Source organism: Hemibagrus wyckioides, linkage group LG20, assembly GCF_019097595.1.
Source record: "Hemibagrus wyckioides isolate EC202008001 linkage group LG20, SWU_Hwy_1.0, whole genome shotgun sequence".
NCBI classification, from domain to species: Eukaryota; Metazoa; Chordata; class Actinopteri; order Siluriformes; family Bagridae; genus Hemibagrus; species Hemibagrus wyckioides.
In genome coordinates, this window is record NC_080729.1 from 16,883,487 (window position 1) to 16,906,028 (window position 22,542).

Here is a 22,542-nt window from a genome sequence, read left to right on the forward strand (position 1 = left end):
CATAACATTATGACCAGTGAGAGGTGAAGTGAATAACACTGATGATCTCCTCATCATGGCACCTGTTAGTGGGTGGGATATATTAGGCAGCAAGTCAACATTTTGTCCTCAAATTTGATGTGTTAGAAGCAGGAAAAATGGACAAGTGTAAGGATTTGAGCGAGTTTGACAAGGGCCAAATTGTGATGGCGGATAGACGACTGGATCAGAGCATCTCCAAAACTGCAGCTCTTGTGGGGTGTTCCCGGTATGCAGTGGTCAATATCTATCAAAAGTGGTCCAAGGAAGGAACAGTGGTGAACCGGTGACAGGGTCATGGGTGGCCAAGGCTCATTGATGCACGTAGGGAGGCTGGCCCGTGTGATCCGATCCAACAGGTGAGCTTCTGTTGCTCAAATTGCTGAAGAAGTTAATGGGAATCCTTGGGTCCTGCCATCCATGTTACTGTGACACGTACCACCTACCATGGAAGCGGTATTTCCTGGTGAAGATAAATTTGTTGTTTAGTATCTCATACTGAATCAGTGCATCTTCAAAATATAGCCCATTAGAATAAAATAAGAAATTAAATAAAATAAAAAGTCTTTTGTAAAAGAATGACTAAAATGTCCGTCTCTGAACTAGTGAGAGTGATTCACTGTTTGTCCAATGGCGCCCTCTAGTGACCACAGTACAGTTACTACAAGCTGCTGTTCAGAAAATCATTGTAAGAATCATGCGGCACGGATTTATCCATCAATCCATTTTCTATACCCGCTTTATTCCGAATTAGGGACACATAGGGCAAAAGGCAAAGGTACACCCTGGACAGGGTCCACCTCAGGGCCAGACTCAACTTAGAATTACCAATCAATCTAACGTACACGTTTTTGGACTGTGGGAGGAAACCGAAGTACCCGGAGTAAACCCACACAGCCACAGGGAGACAAGCTCTACCCAGAAAGCTCCCTGCCTATTTGAACCCGGGAATCAAACCCAGGACCTTCTTGCTGTGAGGCAACAGTGCTGACCACTAAGCCACCGCATGCTGCCCATAAAGGTTTATCTTTAACAGCTTAAATACTCAGGTGAACTGAGATTTTTTTCTTTGCTCTCTATGATTTATTTTTCTCTTTAAATGAATAGTTTTAAATAAAAAACAAATATGAATTATTTCCCAACTCAAATGTAATCAATTAGCTAAGGCCATGTTTACTGTCTTAACAGCTTCTCTGGTTTTGATCACTAGCAAAAAGGAAAAAAGTCACGGAGCAAACTGTGGACTTTTTATTTGGTCTTTTAAGTTTTCTCCAGAGAAATATAGCTGTACTATCACATTTCATTATGCGTAATGATTCAAATAACGTTCACATAATATTCCAATAACGTTTAAATAACCTTCAGAGGTTCACACAACATTTCCCACATGTTCTAGTAACCTTTTAAATAATCTAAACTTCTCAGGAACTCTACAGAAACCCAGGCTGGTTGGAAGGAATGTTTTCTAATATTAACTAGTTAGTTATTATATTCGTAACTACCAGCTAAGACGTCTGTAACGTTCTTTAAATTGGAAGTTAAACTTAACTAGCCGTGAAAAACTTGCTAGTTTAGTTTTGCTTTCTACACTGAAATGTAAACTAGACCAAACTAGAGTCAAATAAAAATGTGAAAAACCCAGTTTGGCATCACAATAATAAAGATGTTTTTCCAGTCTAAAAAGAGACCTAGCCGTGATCCTTCGCTAGTGTGGAGTCGTGAAGCTGTAGCCTAAAAGCTAACAGCACTGCAAGCTTCTTGGATCCGTCCTCCAGAGGTCTCACGGCTTATTCTGAGACGGCAGCTGTTGTCTCCAAGTTGTGAAGAATGGTGTCTTAGCTCTGGCGGTTGTTAGCGGTTGTTTGTGAGATGTGCCTATTTATGTTCGCACAGTAGAAACCCGGTTTGTCTTCAGGGACTTTCTTTTTTTAGAGCGATGATTTCAGCAGATCGCTTTCCTCACTTTTCGATCCATCTCTCCTGAAATAGGGCTGATGAGAGGAGACTGAGATTTACAGACAGCAGAATGGTGTTGGATTGGGATCGGTTTTCCCTGTGGTAGCCGTGAGTGCTGACGTCTTGTGTCATGTTTGTACACTAATGAGTGCGCAAGCCTTGAACACGCTCATTTTTTCCCCTATATTCACATGATATTCATATTTTCTCTTGTGTGGCATGTGCAAAGCAAAAGATTTGGGGTTGCCAAATCAATTGTTTTTATTTTTACATGAGCACATGCAACCACTGAATGCTGTCCAGTCAATTTTCTAATAAATCTGTAGAGAAGAGCAGCAGAAACGGGATCCTATGGGATGTTACTGGAGCATGCAGCCAGATAGGAAGCTTTCTGGACAGACAAAGGATATGTTCATTAATATGAAGCATATTAGATGATCACTCAGTCATTCACGATGCTTCAGTGACTGCTTTAACCTGGTTAGGGTTGCAGAGGTTTGAACTATTAATGAGATTGTGTTTTGGCTTGTGTTTGTAGGATTATATTGTAAAAGTTACTACAGGAAACTGGAGCAAGAGAGTTTCAGAGTCAAACCAAAACCAATGGCCATGTTTATTTGGAGTTATTGCTATATATGCTCAGGTTTTTATACGTAGCAGCTCCCGATCAGTGCGACAGTGCGATCAGTGCGACAAACTGGCTGTGTTGTCTGTGTAGGAGGGATTTCATTCTCCTTTTCCTGGTCAATCACAGTAACACTAACCAATCAAGGGCACTGGTGATGAGAGTGTGTTATGTTGCCCTGTGATGCAGCAGGAGCAGCAGTTTAAAGAGATGCCATTGAGTGGCTTCATGTGTCTCAGAGGTTTAGGATCAGTAGCTGTAGTGTGGAAAGAGAGAGCTTGGCCGGTGGGTAGGAAATGGGCAGATGACAAAATCGGGGCAAAAATGTGGGATACAGAAATATATGTATTTTTAATATAAAATTTATCACTATACAAGTTTTTTGGTTTGTTTGTTTTTTGTTTTTTTTTCATTTTATTATGAGGTTTTTTTTATCAGGTACTAAACAAATCTGAATGTTTTTGCCAGTTCGACATTTTGCTTTTATTGAATTAAATAAAGAAGAAAAGGTCACAGGTCACAGGGACACATGTAAGGGTTAAATTTCGCATTGACTATAAAGTCTTGCCTTTGACATTTAAAGCTCTTAATTCTCTGGCTGGGGAATATAGCCCATATCAGTTGATGCAGGCTTAATGTTAATCCCTAGGATCACTTTAGATCTTAGATCCCAAATTGTAGATCTGTATAGCGGCGAATATTAGGAATCTATTTTAAATCCACATCCAAATTAACTGATCAAACTTTTGCTTTGTGTATGAGATCTCCATTCCTTTTGAATTGTAATCATTTTTATTATATTGTACGGTATTGTATTGTTTTGTTTTTTTTCTTAATAATTGTGACTATGTTTAGAACATTGCACAGAAGATTCTGTGCAAATAAAGTTGTTTGTTAGTACAATTACTACAAATGATTAGCTATTATTACACATAATACAAGTAACGTGGATACGTTTTGAGCTCAGCCGGCCTATATGTCAGCATCTCCCCGGGGAGGTTTCTTCTAACGGATATTCTCTCCAATGTAATATGACCTCGCAGCTCTCCCCATGGATCTCTGAGTCACAAGCTGCACAAGGAGCCCACCACACTCCTCAAGAATGCCTGTAAGATTAGAGTAACCCAACCCCTGAGTAAACCTCTCACAGTGTTCCCGCTGGTCTCTGCACAAATCATCTCCTTCAAGATCGTACTGACATACGGCGACGGCTCGGTGCTTCGTTCCAGTGGAGGTCAAACTGGAACATTCGAGAATTATTACGGATTAGGTCAAGAAGTCGTACTTGTCATCATAGACACCCGAGCACGATAGATCAGCGTACTAAACTATGACACTACAGTACTGATGAATTCTGGATTGTGATTGGTTAGAAGGTTTTGATTCATTTTATCTGGAGCTCTGGAAGTAGCTCAGCTCCCGTGCTTCACGGATGTTCCACGACATTAAATGTAACTAGAAATGGATAAAAAGAATATATAGAAAATGTGTTTAAAAAAAGAAAAACTTGGTGTTATACACCGATCAGGCATAACATTCTGAGCAGTGAGAGGTGAAGTGAATAAGACTGATGATCTCCTCATCATGGCACCTGTTAGTGGGTGGGATATATTAGGCAGCAAGTCAACATTTTGTCCTCAAAGTTGATGTGTTAGAAGCAGGAAAAACGGGCAAGTGTAAGGACTTGAGCGAGTTTGACAAAGGGCCAAATTGTGATGGCTAGACGACTGGATCAGAGCATCTCCAAAACTGCAGCTCTTGTGGGGTGTTCCCGGTCTGCAGTGGTCAGTATCTATCAAAAGTATCCTGTAAGTATCCTTTAAGTCGTGTAACTTAAAGGATCTGCTGCTAACATCTTGGTACCAGATGCCACAGCACACCTTCAGGGATCTAGTGGAGTCCATGCATCGACGGGTCATGGCTGTTTTGGCAGCAAAAGGGGGTCCAACACAATATTAGGCATAATGTCATAATGTTATGCATGATCAGTGTATAAATACAATTAGACCACTTACTGGACCAAATATAATAATCTTAACTTTATGATACTTTCCAAAAATTGGACCCAAAACTTTATAGCCTAAGACTATAAGTATTTTTTTATCTTACGTTTTGGGCTTTTCTTTGATTCCATCATTATCTTTCCAGTCTGACCTCAGAGTCCTGAGTCTCCTTGGCTGAGACGAGCAGACACTATGTGGTCTTCTGGTGTTTAGACCATCTTGAGTCCACCTGCCTTAAGGTTTAACATTTTGTGATGCTTTTCTGCTCAGCACATTTGTAAAAAGTACCGTATCCTTCCTGACTGACCACGCTAGCCCATCCTCCTCTGATCTCTCCTTTGCTCCAATGCTCACTGGATGTCCTTTGTTTTTCACATTATTCTTTGTAATCTCTAGAGACTGAAATGTGTGAAATCCCAAGAGATCAGCTTTTTCTGGGATATTCAAACCAGCCCTTCTGCCTCGAGCCAACTATCCTAAACTATCATTATTATTCTTTAAGATTCATGGATTAGCTTTAATTCTTGTTTGCTGGATTCATCACCCGGTTTAATGTTTATCGTGTTTTCTGAAAGCTCTGTAGACGTGTTCACAGGACCTCTGCATGCACTGATACTCACTCTGCCAATCTGCACCCTCTATTCCCACAACAGCTGGTGCTTTTTCAGGAGTTTTTTACCTTAAAAGGAGACAAAGAATAGAGTGGCTCTTCCTGTGGGTGGGTTCACTTTTCCTCCTCTTCGTTACTGCAGCAAACCCTTTGACCCTCTCATTCCCTTTATCATGTCCCACTTCTCCTAATGTCCTGGTCAGTTTTCAGCAAATCACTCCAGCATTTGCTTGAGGAATAATATGTACTGCGCAAAATTTTTGGCACCCTTTGTGAAAATGTACAAAATACAAAACTGTTCAGTTGTATCAGATGAATATTTCAGGCAGTGTCTAAACCTATACAGCTATTTGTACTTAACAGTATTTTTACTGCTTAGATGTCTTAATATGGGTGGCTTAGTGGTTAGCACTGTTGCCTCGCAGCAAGAAGGTCCTGGGTTCGTATCCCGGGTTTGAACCTCACGTTCTGCCCATGCCTGCGTGGGTTTACTCCGCGTACTTTGGTTTGCTCCCACAGTCCAAATACACGTACATTTTGTTGATTGGTGATTCTAAATTGCCCATAGGAGTGAGTGAGTGTGTGTGGTTGTCTGTCTATATGTGTGGCCCTGTGATGGACTGGCGACCTGTCCAGGGTGTACCCCTGCCTTTCACCCAGTGTGTGTTGGGATAGGCTCCAGCAGAACCCTGTGACCCTAATTAGGAACAAAGTGGGTATAGAAGATGGATGGATGTTTTTATGTCCTTTACCTGAATTATGCAGTCAGTAATCAACAATCGTTTGTCTCTATTGAGATAAAAGCTCTCTTGTTTCCTCTATGGGAAAAATAAGTTAGTGCTTTATTTATTACTGCTAAGCGAATGGTCAGTAGTCCATGCAAAAGTGTAGAATTGTGTGTAACATATTTTATACAGACATTACAGTCTTCCATAATGTACTGAAGTACTAAAGCGGTTCCTTAAGGTCTGATCCTGGACTTGGATAATAGTTGAATTGTCTTTTACAGTCTTCTTCTTCATCTCCACATGACTCCGAAGCCTACAAACTGCATAATTACAAGAAACGCAAACTCCAAAAACGCTTAGACTGTGAAAGATTCATTAAGGATACTACAAACCTGTAGGAGTAACATTCTCACCCAGCAAGAGGCACGGATAAAACCAAGCCATAAACATTCTTTAGTAAAGTTGTCAGCAAGGCTGTGTGCTGCAAGAATGTTTCACTCGAACAGCTTGATTTTGTCTGGTGAGAACTCTGGCCTCCGGTTTTTTCCTCTTTTATTTTTCTGCGGGACAGCAGTTTTAGAGCCATGGAAAAGACTTCAAGACAGAAATCCTGGAGTGTAGTCAATCCTAACCCCTGTCTCTTTATTTTCAACTCCACTGATGAGATCGCACTGAAATAAGTCTCATATTGGAGCAGAAATAATCCAGAACTTTCTGGGATTCGTACCTGCATAAGAGACAAAGGTCTCTGTTGGTGATGAGGTGGTGGAAAGTGATAGCTAGAGCTACTCAATCTGTAAGATACTAATCAAAATGATTCACTTTGACAGGAATTAAATAAATAAATAAATAAATAAATAAATAGATAGATAGATAGATAGATAGATAGATAGATAGATAGATAGATAGATAGATAGATAGATAGATAAATAAATCATATTTATTATTATTATTATTATTGTTGTTATTGTTAATAATAATTATTATTATTATTATTAATTAATATTATTATTATTATTATTATTATTATTATTATTATTATTATTATTATTATAAATGGTCGTATTTTCAAATATTTCAAAAATGTCTGATCACAGATTAGTTGCCATGGCGATAATGCCATTACTATGTCATAATGTATTGTTCGGTGGATTTGATTCTCGTACAATTAGCATTTTATATATTTTAGAGTTTTCTACTGTACAGTAAAAGCTGCAGCTCTTCACAGCTCTGCTTCAGCCTGGGGAGGAGCTCGATTCTGGGCCAGAAGAACACAAGCAGAAACCTGAAACGGCAAACAAATAGCTCGGTCCGATACATGGCAATATTACAAATGGCGTCCCTTTTTTTTCAAAGGCATCTTTTGACATTTTATAATGAAGACAGCTCGACACAGTACAAAACTACACTTTGAAAGCTTTTAAATGAGACAAAGTGACTTCACTGCATTTCAGCATCTTTGACTTATTGCCTTGATACTAATATAACGTTCCTATTAAACTTCCAGGATTTGAAGGAGGAATTGAAAATTATAAGCGTGTCTGACCTCAGACTTTTCCTTGGCTTGCTCGAGCTCTTTTTTTTTTCCATCAGCTCTTAACTCCCACTGAAGCGGGAAGAGGGGGAAAAAAGATCTATCCTTTTAAATACCAGACCATCCCAGTTATTAGCATTCATGTATGCATTTCTTTTTGCAAATGAAACAGCATGGGAGCAGCCCTGTTGGGTGATTTGTTTATTTAAGGAGTTGGAGCAGTGTTTCTGATTAACTTTCTTAACACACAGAAAAAGAAGAAATCTTGACTTTCTGAGCTGCTGGGGCGGATCTTTCCTTTTTATAGCTGCATAAGTAAGACGGGAATTTCATTATTGTCATGTGCATGTTGTATTTTTATCTGTAATGCAGAGAATGCAAAAAATAAAACAACATGGATCTTGAAAATCCATGCTTATTTCATGTCGTGTTATTGATGATAAGAGTCCTGTTAAGGCGCATAATCAGTACGTCTTTCTCTGGACACTACATTGTGCGGAGGTAATGTCCAGTTCCCTTAAAATACACTCCAAAAATAAATCATCCAAATATGGAAAGTGGTTGAGAGAAAGATTTTGGATAAAGAGTATAGGGAGGGGTGTGCATGTCTGAGGAGTGGAGTGCGTGATTATGTGTGTGCATGCGTGTCAAAAATGGGGTATGCATGCTTGAGGGGTGGTGTGTATCTTCAAGGATGGGGGTGTGTGTCACCAAGGAGCAGGGTTGACTTTGACTACATCAGGTTTAAACCTTCTGCAGAAGCGTTGGGTTTCATTCTGCTTTAGCCTGCTCTTTTCCTCCTCTCCTCTGTCGCTCTGTCTCTCTCTCTCTTTCTCCGTGTGTCCTCCTCATCACCTCCTTTCTTCACAACCTCCTCACTTGACAAGGCAAGGCTCCATCCCGACCATCTTCTACGCTCTCGAGTGAGACCGGCTCCGTCGTTTCAGCACATTTTCCTCTCGAACCACAGCCGGCAAAATGGAGGCGATCAAGAAGAAAATGCAGATGCTGAAGGCGGATAAGGAGAACGCCTTCGATCGTGCAGAGCAGGCCGAGACAGACAAGAAAGTTTCAGAGGACAAGTGCAAGCAGGTGAGATGTGGAGGAGCACAATGTAATTGCAGATGAATAAAAATAAATAAAAACAAATTTGATGTGCATGTGCTTCAGAAGAACCCTTAGGCCAAGCAATTATAGTGTGACTGCAAATGATGTTTATAGAAACTTTGCGTTCTCTTAGAACATGCTAGGAGCTATATGAAGACCATGGAGTGCACTCCACTGTACATCTTACTGCATGAATTGTTAATTAAAACATTATATTGACAAATATAACGAAGCATACATTTGTTTTGACCAGTGCCATGACAACCATTTCTATAAAAGCTCCATGACTGGCAGACCTTCTTCAGAATCTCAAGCATCCAGCTTTCACGTTCTGCTGAAGTCTACAGACTGTAGCAACTGTCTTAGTTTTAGTTCATTAATAGTAATAAGGACCAGAGGGGGGAAAACAGGGAGGAGAGGCATCTGCTAGCTCCCAGGAGCATGGGCATCCTTGGCATCACTAAATTCCAAGCAGGGAACAGACATGGCTTCTGAAGTGACCAGGAATAACCCTGTGCCATACCAACTGCTCCTTTGCCCTTTTCGTATTGGTTACAAGGTCAATGGCTCTTAATAAACTCCAGAGAACTTTAGAGAAGAATCAATTTTCTGGAGGATCATCAAGTTTGGGTGTTGTACATGTGCACCTCATATAACTATTTTATTTGGACACAGCCATTGAAAGCTCTTTTGAAGTGGTATAAAAGCCAGACCTCAAATTTGTCTGTGTTTCTGTGTATTTTTCCTATTATCTAAGGGGTATACTCCATTCAGCTTACATGGATAATTCGTGTAATAAGGAATCATCCATGTATTAAAACTCAGTCAGCAGGCAAAATTCCAAAAGCGAGCGATTCCAGGATCTGGATTATCACATGCTTGGAGCGAGCAGAACTCTTGACTTCATCATACCTCATCTGTTAGCTCAGATAGGAAAGGAACCTCGTCCATTAGCCCTGATAGGAGAGGAAAGGAGAGGTACAGTGACGGAGTTTAATTACACTGACCAGAACGATGGGAATTATCAGCAGCTCAGGTATAGCTAGTTGAGCTGACTAAGTCACTAAGTGAGTTCCTACACTTAAGTCACTAAGTGAGTTCCCCAAGTATAAGAACATGATGATGTGAAGGGTACTGATATGGCATAAAATATTTGGGGTGAGAATACAGCGCTAGTATGACTACACGCTATAAATACATCTGTCCAGCTCTACACTTGGACGCGCGCCCTGTGGAAAGGACAGTGTAGGATTACAATATTCCTGTCCAAGTTGTTTTGCTTGTTTAAACATTTATTCAGTAAGCGAGACCGGAGCGGTGCGTTATGACACGTAAGTACAAATCAAATTGACAAGCGCAACACTGGCATGCGTTATACAAGCGATTGGGTGTCGGTTATTGATAATTAGGGATGTCATGGTGGTGAGAGACTGCAGGATGACTGTATTTCTGCTGTTTGGCTCAGTTAGAGGACGAGCTGCTGGGGCTGCAGAAGAAACTCAAAGGGACAGAGGATGAAGTGGATAAGTACTCCGAAGCCCTTAAAGACGCCCAGGAGAAACTGGATCTGTCTGAGAAGAAGGCCACAGATGTAAGTACAGAAAAATTTGAGAGAAAGACCTAGTGGGACATATTCAGAGCCAATATTTACACTGGGAAAAGTTGCAACTATTCAGAATTGGGTTACGAATTTGCAGAAGCTGATTTTCAGTCCATAAAATCAACATCATGCTTGGAATGTCACTAGAGTTTCCTTGAGTAGAAGCATCAACAACACAAGCAGCACACTAAAATATAGAAAACGCGGACTTCAGAAAGAAACATCCTTTTTGTTTTACTTCAATTTAAAATCTTGAGAATGGAATATAAATCCAAATATCATGTCCATGTATGAACGTGAAGATGCCAAGCGCTGAAATAAACATCTAATAAAAAATCTATCTAGAAAGTTTCTAGTTGTAATTTAATGATTTTAACAGTACTTATGTTAGACGTCTGTATACAGATATGGCCAATTTTGTATAGAAAATTCAGCCCATAGTAAAAGATGAAGATTCTATTTAGGTCAAAAACTCAAATAATTGTCAGAGGAACATGAATAGCTGTTCCCATTAAAAGCAGGCCATGTCAACAGATTAGGCCATGTCACCTGAGGGGGGAAAAGTGCTTCTTTAATGGGTTTTTCAGATAGTTGCAGTATTCTTGCTTACTAGAGAGTTTAAAAGGCTCAGAAAAGGAAACATTCTGTCATAAGAACCTTGAAAGGTTTACCCCAGAGGAACAAACTGAAGAAAGCACAAAGTTTGGACCCCAGGGCATGATTATAGAGTGGACCCACCCCTACATGAGCCTGACAGCTTTTGTTCTCCTTGATAGTATTCAGACCTCAAGAACATTCCTAGGTCCAACTTTAGGCTGTGATAAATTTATTACAAAATGTATTTAGTAATTCTGACAGGTTTGATAAGTACAGACCCACCCGAAAACACCCAAAAATAAAATAACTAACCATTCTGGGGTCTTTATTTATTCCATTAACAAATGCATGCAATGAAATTGAGATATTTCTGTTATAGATCTAGGCCTCAACAGCAGTGATTCTTATTAAAACTAGTATAAGCTCTTAAACAGCTACAGACACTGATACGCTTCAGGAATCCCAAAGCATTTCAAGTAAAAACCACATTTAAAGCTTACAGACAGGTAAATTAGAGGCTGCAAGAAGGCACAGGAGACAAAGGAGCCAAATCATGACTCCAAGACTGGTCATTATTACAAGCAGTCTGGACATGACGTCTCCAGCAGTGTCTTTTTGTTTCTAATGAAAAGAGAGATACTGGGGGTTTCAAAAAAAATGTTCTTCCAATATAATACGAATCTTTTGTCATCAAATCATACACTGTTAACAGATAGACTTCCGACTCCACATAGATTGTTCCCTTGCATCTTCAGAAATGTACTTACTTTAATTCACATCTGGGCTCAGTTTCTTAAAAAGGTGTGTCCAAGTTAATTATGTTAATTACACTGCACAATCCTGTGTTTATTACGACATATTAATCCCTCAGCACCACTAACACACACACACACACACACACACACACAGACAAAGACCAGGCCACAGTCAGTTATGCAGTAGACCTGGAATGGTTGGAATGTGTCTAAAGCAAACACTGAAGTCTCCCCTCCAGAGCCTGATGCATTGCCCCAGAGTTCGTTCACTGGGGGGAGAAAAAACATTCGCGCACATTCCTGTTGTCCGCAGCTCCCAAAACTAACCTCCTACACACATACACACAAACGGAGAATGAGAGAGAGAGAGAGAGAGAGAGAGGAGCTATAGAAGTGTAATATAACTTATTTTTCATATTTAGCTAGTCTGGATTTTCCACATCCTTCACTTACACTTTAGTGACACGTCCAAATAGAGGTTTTCTCAGTTATATTCAGAATCTCCCAAGGGAAATGTGTGAACCAAATCAGCACTAAATTTGGATCTTCCAGTTTCCAGTGTAATGTCATACCGAATGTGGGATGTATCCTCCTGGGATCACTTCATATTCCATTCTTTCTCTCTCTCTCTTTCTCTCTCTCTGCCTCTTTCTCTGTGTGTGTGTGTGTGTGTGTGTGAGAGAGAGAGAGAGAGAGAGAGAGAGAGAGAACATGCTGGTTCAGACATGCTGGTTAATCCTTGGATTTCAACTGTGTGTAAATCCAATTAGTAAATTATTTCTTCCGGGGGATTACAATTCAAAAAGATTAGAGTCCTCAAAAATCATTTATCCTCCCAAAACAGCACAAACCACGACACTGTACTATCTGGTATGGTATTATGTAGCTCTTAAACATCTTGAACACCTTGAATTGGGATCAGTATGCTCAACGATGCATCTCTTGTACCCATAGTTTGTGTCTTTTACCTGGTAATATGAATGGGGTTGAAACTTTACAATCAATCTATGGTACATACAGTAATCGGACCTTAAAGACTACTCTCGATTAGCTTTAATTTATTGCCATCTAGTGTCTCAATTAGCAGCTTTGAGATCCATGAAAAAAAATTAACAAATCTCTTGAATAGAGAACAGCAAGAGGTCATGCCACCAGGAAAGGGACAGCATTCGGGCCGGGCCTGGTAGAGCTGTGCGTCTGTCAGGGCTTCAGAGCAATTAACGTTCCCAGAGTTTATTAACACAAATGCAAGCCCTGAATGCAAGCAAATACAAGTGTTACAAGGTAAAGCCCACTCTCTGCTTTCAGCCAGGTTGTTTGTCTGAGGGTGGCATCTCAGAAAGCCTTTCATTGTTTCTTTGTCTTTAGTGCACTTCAGCCCTGAACTTCTGCCAAACACTCATTAAATTCATCCAATGTCCAAAAGTCACATCCAGCGTCCAGAAAGCATCTGCCCACATTTCAAACAGGAAGACCTTCCTCCTCCTACAGGCGTGATGTCATCTAAAGCCACTTTCTTTCCCAGGATTGGAAGATTTAACGCTAAACTTTCCTTGGCGCGTTCCTGCCCTTTTCCTACAGGCTCCTTGCTCCTGCTCCTTCTCCATTGCGCTCTCTAAACTGTTCATGGAAGCTGATTTCGGGGGGAAATTCTAGCATAAAGATTCCCGAGTGCTCTTTCAGAAACTTGGATTTAACTTTAAAGCTTTTTCTTTTATTCATCGGGAAGGTTTAGTGCTCTTTGCGCACTCTTAGTTGGGTTTAAAGTGGGTTTGCTGACGGCGCAGAAATGGCTCTGAACTCGTTGGACGCGGTGAAGAGGAGAATCCAGGCCTTACAGCAGCAGGCTGATGAAGCTGAAGATCGAACCCAGCTTTTCCAGAGAGAGCTTGATGAAGAACGGGATGCCCGAGAGAAAGTGAGCGCTTTTTTTACTTCCTAGCGGTGCGTTATTCGCAGACGAATCGATTCCGTAAAAGACTCGTTCGGAGCGAATCGGTTCGTTGTTTCAGCAATGGATAGAAATTACCTTTTTAATCTTGGTCAGTAATTCTTACCTGTATCTGTAAAAGGCACGTTTATTCGAACGTTTAATAGCTACCTTTAACCTGGAAATGTGAAAATTTATGGTAAAAGTACTGTAAATAGTTTTTATTTGGTAGAATTAGGTTTTAAAGGTACACTCCATGCACCCAGGTGTAATACTAATACTGAATACCTTTAAGGCTACAACCCCACTTCCAAGGTAATGTACACTTTACTATGCTTTTTTTCCTACGTGTAGGGTATGTATTATAAGCAGTTCAGCTGAATTGTATATAGTAAATGATTCCTCTTAAGCAAAACAAATATTTAACATAACAATATTATTGATCAGTACAATGGGTGGAGTTTACTTTTATATTATAAGCTGTTATGTTTAATTCTTTTTGTATCATTTGATCAGTCATGGTTTGTTCTTGCTGAAAAACACACCAATTAGATTTTATGATAGAATATTTTTCATATTTTTAAGTGATGTTTTCATGCAAATTGACTTAACATCAACTGAGTAGTTGAATGGTAATGGTCTTGGTCCAACATTGGCAGCTTGGCCATTCTTGAGCTCCAATCACTAGCTAAATGCCTTAATGTCCCATTTTAACCCCTTTATCCTGCTCAGGGTCATGAAGGATCCAGGGCCTATCCTGGGGATGCTGGGTAGGATGTAATATTACACCTTTGATGGGTTCGCCAGTCCATCAGAGGGCACTGTGCCTGTGCACACACACACACACACACACACACACACATACACATTCATACTTGGGGGCAATTTAGAGTAGGCACTCCACCATGTTTTTTGAGAAATAAATCAAAAGAACCTGAAGGAGGACACGAGCAAAACTCCAGACAGTAACCAGAGCTTAGGATCGAACAGCAGGGACTCTGGAGTTATGAGATGGAAATGCTACCTAGATTGAAATATTTTCCAAAAGATATTCTGATATATTTTACAAAAATATACATAAGATTATGCATCACACTGGACAACTTTTTTTAAATATATTTCTGGTTTATATGGGTAATTATATTGACAATATAATTTAGAGACAGTGTAGAAAAATAATGGTAACATTAGAGATAATAACTATGTACTGGTAGCTTTATATATTAACATGGATTAATGCAGAATAAAAACTGTATCTTAGATTGTATTTCTGATTTCGAGCCAGAAATCAAAACACTTATCTCCCTCGAGGTCATTCGGACATATTATTCTGCTATTCAAGCGTTATTCAATAAGTACTATGTATTACATAATAACTACAGTGAAACTAATCAAAACTGTATGTAGTTATGACAGAAAAGAATGTATGTCAGGGAGGTAAAGGGGTTAAGGAGTTTACTTGAAAGCAGAGGGGCTTTCCAAGGATTTATGAGCCTTAAGAAACAGCAGTCTCTCTGAATCCCTGCTCCGACATTTCAAAATGGCAAATTGTACAAAATCCTCCGTCTAGAAGCCATTATACTGTTGAGCGACTGTTTACAAGAATCACTTCCATAATCCGCTCTCGGTGCCTTATTTGTCTTGCTTAAAGTAACAAAGCTGTGATCTTGATGGATACCGAATGGTGGAAAACGAGGGAAAGAAAAAGAAACTGTTCGGAAAAAAAGTCACTGCTACTGAATAATTTCTCAATGCTTCCACCTCGTCTGCTGCCAGTGTAGGCCTTTATTGCTCATGAAGGGAAAGTAAATCTGCAGAAGGTGATAAAATCAATAAAAATGAAACCTTTGCTCAACGAAGTGAAGTTTTCTGTAATTAAATGCTTATTTAACGTTATGGGAGGAGTCTCTAGTGTCAGCATTTTGTAATAAACGCGAAGATCTTGAAATATCACTATCCAAAATCATGACTACAATTAAAATCCAATTAAATCTGCAGCCCTACCTGGATGCAACCAGTGAGACTTTCTATGCTGTGACAGATTGTCGTCTACACAATACGGTCGAGTCTTTGGCGTATGACCGACTGGAGTACGTGTATGGTCACACAAGACTATTGTATAGGCCTAGTTTTCAGTAGAGGAAATGGTGCTTAAGTAGACCACTAAAATAAGTCCCCTTCCTGGAAACAGTATCCACAGGAAGCATGGGATGTGACGCCTACTACATACTTTACCTTTTCACTTCCTGTCGTTTAAACTGTTGCTTGTGCTGTGGTTTCTCTCTGTCTGCACACAAACCTAACAAGTGCTACAACTTCTCTCCTACCACTGAAAACTCTTACTACAGAATTTACTTCCACCAGTTAGAAGTGGCATGTATGAATATTCTTATTGGTAGGCCGACATCTGCAGTCTCACTTACAGTTTCGAGTTCATTCCACATGAGAGCAGCTCTGTAGTTTGTCTCTTTCTAACCCAGAGGTCTGAACACGCCTTAACGACATTCAGTCTCCGTGCTCGGGTCAGGCATGGGCTCCAGGAATCCGAATAAAAGTAATGTTTCACAGTAGAGGAGAAAATGAAAGAGATAGAGGAAGCTGTGCTTAGGGAATATCTTTCCGAAAATATAAAGATTTCCCACAGTAAGCGCTTACATTAGAACTCACAAACAAGATGATGTCTCTACATACGTGTCTACTTGGGGGAAGAGCAGTCATTGTTGTGGCTTCTGCATTGTCAGCCTCTATATAGTTTGCACACTGCAATAGAGATCCGTGTCTCTGAAGCATAACAGATTGCTCCCGGGTCTAAACCACAACAGATTCATTTCTTACAAGGAGAATGTTGATGCTTAATCTGCAAAAATATATCTATGGGAAAAAATATTGTAGAGTTATCCGCGTAAGGAAATTAAGAGATGAAAAATGTATTCTTAACCATTGAAAATCCCAAGAGACATCAGCTTCTGTGCCTGTGTTTGATATCTGACCAGCTTTGTTCCGAATCTGGGATACTGTTAATTCACAAATGGTGATGACATGAAGAAAGAATATTTTAAGTATCAGATTTACAGGTAAATCGTCTTATTAAGCTGTTTACACGTCACGTTTTCCTAAATAATCAGCGATATCATGTGAAGTTATCATAAAACTTCTGGATCCTGAGAATAATGTTATATAAATTTCAATCCAGACTTCTTTAATTCACTCAGAATTGAAACCTGGGATTCATTTTTACCAGCCGGTGCAAATTCGGCCTTCGAAACCACAGACGACATACAGAACAGCAAAGCTAGCAAATATTTAGGTCGAGAACGGAACAAAAACGTCAACAGAAAGTGAAAGATGGTTTGCTAAATTGTGTCATGATTAGCAGACTTGCTGTTGACGGATCGGAAATCCATCCAGTAGGAAAAGAATTATACTTTTGCTACTTAGTCTTCTTGGGTTTATATGTTTTACTTCTTTTCGGATTTATGAGTTTAATCCCTTGGGCGGTATAAAACCCTAAAGATGAGCTGTGCTCTTTGGAAGCTTTAGAGTCAGTGGAAAGTTTGGAAAAGACAGCGTTAGAAGAATCACTGCAGAGGAATTTCAATATGGAAAAGTAATGCAGCATCTGCTGGGAAAATCCCGTGACGAAATACGTACTCAATACTGATGTCCTGTTTAAAGGAAACACTCCGTGAAACACGTTAAACATATTTGTGTCGTGTTTGGTAATTACAGAGCTAATTTGTAAGCCGATGCTGTATATAGTTATTCCTTGAGCGGTCGGAACTAATCCCGTCATTTGATTAGATTTACAAAACCTCTGAATTTTAACATTTGCTTTGTGTGTGTGTGTGTGTGTGTGTGTAGGCTGAGGGCGAAGTAGCTGCTCTGAACCGCAGGATCCAGCTAATTGAGGAGGAGTTGGACCGAGCCCAGGGGAGACTGAGCACTGCGCTCCAGAAACTGGAAGAAGCAGAGAAAGCAGCTGATGAAAGCGAGAGGTGGGTACACACACACACACACACACACACAAAGGCACAAAATTATACATACCTCAACATAAAAGTGTTGAGGAATTTTGTGTACACTGGATGTGATGTGTGTGTGTGTGTGTGCGTGTGTGTGTGTGTGTGCAGAGGAATGAAGGTGATCGAGAACCGTGCTACGAAAGACGAGGAGAAAATGGAACTCCAGGAGGTACAGCTTAAGGAGGCCAAACACATCGCTGAAGATTCGGATCGCAAGTACGATGAGGTGAGATTTCCTCTCTCTCACATGCAGCTTCATTATTTATAAGTTACACAGTGAAAAACAGGAACTGACCCCTTCAGAGCTCTAGTTTATATTCAACCCACTGGTCCCAGGGAGAGTACAAGTGACTGCATCATCATTTTTGTTGAGAAGAATGTGACAAAATGAAAAATATGTTAACAATGCGCTCAATTTATGTTAACAATGCGCTCAATAAGATGCAATCAATTTATTTAATCCAATTTCCCACCCACTAGTTAGCGCTCTACTATCACAAGATGACCACATGCTTCCTCTGAAGCACATGAATTCATCCACTGCTATATCCAAAGGCCTCACTGCCCTCTTCCGCATACATAAGAATAGAATTTTGTGCTTTTGGATTCCCGCCCTGAGGCATCCTGCAATCTTCTGAGCGCTTTTATGTTGCACCAATTACGAGGCCAAATAAGCTTTTGTTTATAATAAAGACAGGAATAAAAAGGTTAAAGTGTCTCAGGTTTCAGGACCAGGTCATTTTCCCTACCACCAAACATTTTCCCACCAAAAAAATAGGAACTGTACTTTTTCAGCTTGCTGAAATCAAAAATCGAACCATTTGTGTGTGTGTGTGTGTGTGTGTGTGAACTGCAGGTGGCTCGTAAGCTGGTGGTCATTGAGACTGAGTTGGAGAGAGCAGAGGAGAGGGCAGAGGTTGCTGAACTGTAAGTCTAGTTTATTCTTGTGTTTAATAAGCACATGAAAATGATTAAAAACTGATGGGTTTTTTCTGCTCCATAGCAAAAGTGGAGATCTGGAGGAGGAACTTAAAAATGTCACTAACACTCTGAAGTCTCTTGAAGCCCAGGCTGAGAAGGTAGACTAGTCATTGTGTGTATATGTGTGTGTGTGAGAGAGATGGGTGTGTGTTATATAACCTATTGTTTTGGCCATCTCATCACAGTACTCCGAGAAAGAAGAGAAGTACGAGGAAGAGATCAATGTTCTCAATGACAAGCTGAAAGAGGTCAGATGACTTGAAATTCATTTTACGTCCTCGCCCTAGAATTTGTTTCATTGACTTTGTGCCATTGACTCTTGTGTGTTTGTTTTTCCCTTTCGCTTTGCAGGCCGAGACGCGCGCTGAGTTCGCAGAGAAAACCGTGTCCAAACTGGAAAAGACTATTGATGACCTCGAGGGTAAGAAACACATTCTGCCTTGTGTATTTTCACTCTAGTCAATTAATACATGCGGGCTAATAATCGTAAACAGCACTGTTCGGATAATAAACCTTAGTGGACACGTCAACAGCAGTTACTGGACACCGCTGTCGAGTTTGGGTGAGGAAGGAAACAATGAGTAATGAAGTAATAAGTGTATAGCCGGTGCTTTCTTCCTGCTCAGCAGAACTTTCCACCATGATGTCATGAGTGGTGTTTGACCGGGGCATGTAATCAGTTGGAATTTAACCTTTGCCTGCATATATGTTTGCTGTATGACATTAAATTATCATCGGAGCAGAGATTACCCTCAACCAGACCGAAACCTTATAATACTTTATAATGTCACACTTTTGTCTTTTCTTGCATGGATTTCCGACTACTCTGAATAATGATCTCTCGATTTCTTTCCCTTTTCATAATTCCTATTCCTTCTGCTGAATCTCTTCTCCTCTGGGCCCCTGCCTTTTGACCTCCAGATGAATTGTACAATCAGAAAGTTAAAGTCAAGGCGATTTGTGAAGAGCTGGATCACGCCTTAAATGACATGACGACCTTATAGACGAATCTTCAGGAGTGTGTTGTGTCGGCTGTGCTTGACGTGAAGAACAAAATTGCCTTAAATCTCAAATCTATATCAAATTATATATATAATATATATATATATAATTAAAAAATGCAGGCCACACAATACAGGTGCTACTGAAGCATTGAAAAGGGGAGCTTCGTTACGGAGCTCTGGATCGGCTCTGACCCAGTTCACAAGCTGCTACACCGCATAAAACCCTGCTTCGGCTCCTGAGCCCATTCAACTGTGCTTTCCCTCTTTGTCTTTTTTCTTTTTCCTCTGTCGTTTTCTTTTCTATAAGTGTGCCTGGATTCTCTGTTACAGTGTTCTGGGGCCTGGCTTTAATACCAAAGTCTTAATAAAGAGCTTAATAAAGAGAATTAAGTAATTGTGCCAAAAAATAAATAAATAAATAAATAAATAAATAAAGCTTCTTTTCAACATCTCCTTTCTCTTTTCTCTTTCTGCTGTCTCTTTCTTTCCTTCCTTTGTGAAATTCTGGGTATTTTTATTGGTAATCCTGGGCATTTTAAATGTCTCATAGAATAAACATTCTTATATAGAATCATGACTACATCCAGTACACCAAAGACACCCAAAGATTTCCAAATCTGGGCCTCAGGATCCAGGCCTTAACTCAAGATAAAGTGGTAAAAGAGCTTCTTTTCACGCTCACCATTCTCCAGCATCGTTCAAAGTCATATTAATGAAAATCCAATAGAGACAGCAGACTCAAAGTTCAATTCAATTTTATTTGCGTAGCATTTTTAATAATGCACGATGATGTCGCAAATTAGCTTAAAATGTTAGAATGAACATGGTAAAATTTCCGTTTATTTTTATCTCTAATGAGCAAAGCAGAGGTGGAAGTATATGGAAAACCCCCCTGTGATGATATGAGGAAGAAACCTGAACAGGAACCAGACTCATAAGAGAATCCTCCCTCATCAGGGTGACCCCAGAGAGTGCGATTATAAATCATTTCCTTTTTAGAACTATACACAGACCAGTATGACCACCCGCCTAATATTGTGTTGGTCCCCCTTTCGCTGCCAAAACAGCCCTGACCTGTCATGCACTGTGTATTCTGACCCCTTTCTATTAGAACCAGCATTAACTTCAGTTTGAGCAACAGTGTCTCGTCTGTTTATTCGGATCACACGGGCCAGTCTTCACTCCCCACGTGCATCAATGACCCTTGGCCACCCATGACCCTGTCGCTGGTTCACCACTGTTCCTTCCTTGGACCACTTTTGATAGATACTGACCACTGCAGACTGGGAACACAACACAAGAGCTGCAGTTTTGGAGATGCTCTGATCCAGTCGTCTAGCCATCACAATTTGGCCCTTTGTCAAACTCACTCAAATCCTTACGCTTGCCCATTTTTCCTGCTTCTAAAATCAACTTTGAGGACAAAATGTTCACCTGCTGCCTAATATATCCCACCCACTAACAGGTGCCATGAAGAGGAGATCATCAGTTTTATTCACTTCACCTGTCAGTGGTCATAATGTTGTGCCTGATTAGTGTATAGTCAAGAGCAATTGTTTAAACTGGAGCTTTTGAGTCATTTATGAGTTCTCTCTCATCAGAGTAAATTTATTTATGAATTTATTATGGTTTTAACATGAAAAGGTTTCAAAATGAACACCACTGACAGGAATATCAGCATGAAAGCTTTGGAAGCTGATCTGTTTGCTCATCAGCTATGGATGAGGAGGAAGGAGAGCTGGACAGACTAAAGGAATAAAGTGTCGCTGCATCACTCCTGTTTGGTAGAGATGAAGAAGCAATTGCTGAAGATGTGTTCACACTCAGAAGTGTGAACTACAAAGTGAGAGGAAAAAATGGTCGCCTCTTTAAAAATGTGTGTCTGGTAGGCAACATGCTATCCGGCTAATATTAGTGATCATTGAGTGCGTTCAGTATGATAGATTTAACCAACTACTGTGTCTCTGTTGTATGAGAATGTGGCACCTGAGAGGTTAAGGCATTGGAGTGCTGATCAGAAGGTTATGAGTCCGAATCCCAGGTCCACCAAGCTGCCACTGCTGGGCCCCTGAGCAAGGCCCTTAACACTCAATTACTCAGATGTATGAAATGAGATAAAACTGTATGTCACTCTCGATAAGGGTGTCTACTAAATGACAGAAATGTAAATCTAAAATGAATAATACTATAAAAAGTAATAAAGTTATCATTCTTCTGGCACCTTTCCAATATTCAGATTACATTAAGGGCCGTTTTTCTTTGTTTTTTGCTAGTCTGAGGTTGGAAATTCCTTTTAGAAGTTTCAAACTTTCAGTACAAAGGGCACCAAAATGAGCAGATAGTCGTGGGTAGCATTGTGGGTAGTGTAGGAAACCAGGAAACTATACGAATCAGGTCTCAGTGTCATCAGAGTTCTATTCTATGCTATTCTAACTAGTAACATTACTATGAGTAGTCATGGATTAAAGTAAAGCAGAAAACAAACATGGTTGCCTAGACAACAGATGAAGAGTTTACTTTGGTGGTTTTGCACCAGATCACACCTCCACAGCGCAGAGTTTTATTCAGCTCATGGTGTCAGAGGTGTGAATATGTCGAGGAATTCCCCTGACGCTGACAGCTTCATGAATGGCAGCGAAATGACTAAAAGATTACAAGTTAATCCATAAACTGCGAACCAGCTCTCCATAAGGTCAGTAATGTGTTGCTGTAAAGTGACGCTGTAGACTGAATGCATAAATGTTTTCTTTTTTCAGAGGGCCTAGCACACGCAAAAGACGAGAACCTGAATCTGAACCAAGTCTTGGATCAGACACTTCAAGAACTCAACAGCTTGTGAATTAAAAAAAAAAAAGGAAAGCATCACAACAAGCAACATTCCATGTGTGTGTGTGTGTGTCTTTGTGTGTGTGTGTAGGTTTGGGTGTGTTTGTGGTTAAATTTTACAGCCCTGTTGTGTTGCCTGTGTTGAGTCATGCTTTTCTATTTTTATTCCACATCCACCCACACATTTTCTTTATGTTGCCAAGTGACCCATTATTATAGATTTTAACACACAAGGTGATGATGCTA

General features: G+C 40.1%; 1 protein-coding gene across 5 annotated transcripts; it reads left to right on the forward strand.

The window, feature by feature from the left end:
• The first annotated feature begins 7,635 nt into the window (after window positions 1–7,635).
• On the forward strand, window positions 7,636–22,530 carry tpm4b (tropomyosin 4b). 5 transcript variants are annotated; one of them, XM_058418634.1, is made up of 10 exons: window positions 7,636–7,789; window positions 8,362–8,566; window positions 10,047–10,172; window positions 17,325–17,458; window positions 17,594–17,711; window positions 18,342–18,412; window positions 18,489–18,564; window positions 18,652–18,714; window positions 18,818–18,887; window positions 22,227–22,530. In XM_058418634.1, exons 2-10 carry the CDS (start codon window positions 8,453–8,455, stop codon window positions 22,307–22,309), a joined length of 855 nt encoding a protein of 284 aa, XP_058274617.1. In that variant the 5' UTR covers window positions 7,636–7,789; window positions 8,362–8,452; the 3' UTR covers window positions 22,310–22,530. The 5 variants fall into 5 exon arrangements, with proteins under 5 accessions (XP_058274617.1, XP_058274616.1, XP_058274615.1 ...); XM_058418633.1 differs by lacking the exons at window positions 7,636–7,789; window positions 22,227–22,530 and adding an exon at window positions 19,388–22,214 and having other exon boundaries at window positions 8,135–8,566; XM_058418632.1 differs by lacking the exon at window positions 7,636–7,789 and having other exon boundaries at window positions 8,138–8,566.
• The last annotated feature ends 12 nt before the right edge of the window (window positions 22,531–22,542 follow it).

What these genes read in the sequence shown, in the direction of transcription:
- tpm4b (XM_058418634.1), top strand. Translation starts at nt 8,453, where the DNA reads ATGGAGGCGATCAAGAAGAAAATGCAGATGCTGAAGGCGGATAAGGAG. An exon ending in CGGATCGCAAGTACGATGAG is followed by an intron (nt 17,712 to 18,341) that starts GTGAGATTTCCT and finishes TGTGAACTGCAG; the next exon opens with GTGGCTCGTAAGCTGGTGGT. An exon ending in TCAATGACAAGCTGAAAGAG is followed by an intron (nt 18,715 to 18,817) that starts GTCAGATGACTT and finishes TTCGCTTTGCAG; the next exon opens with GCCGAGACGCGCGCTGAGTT.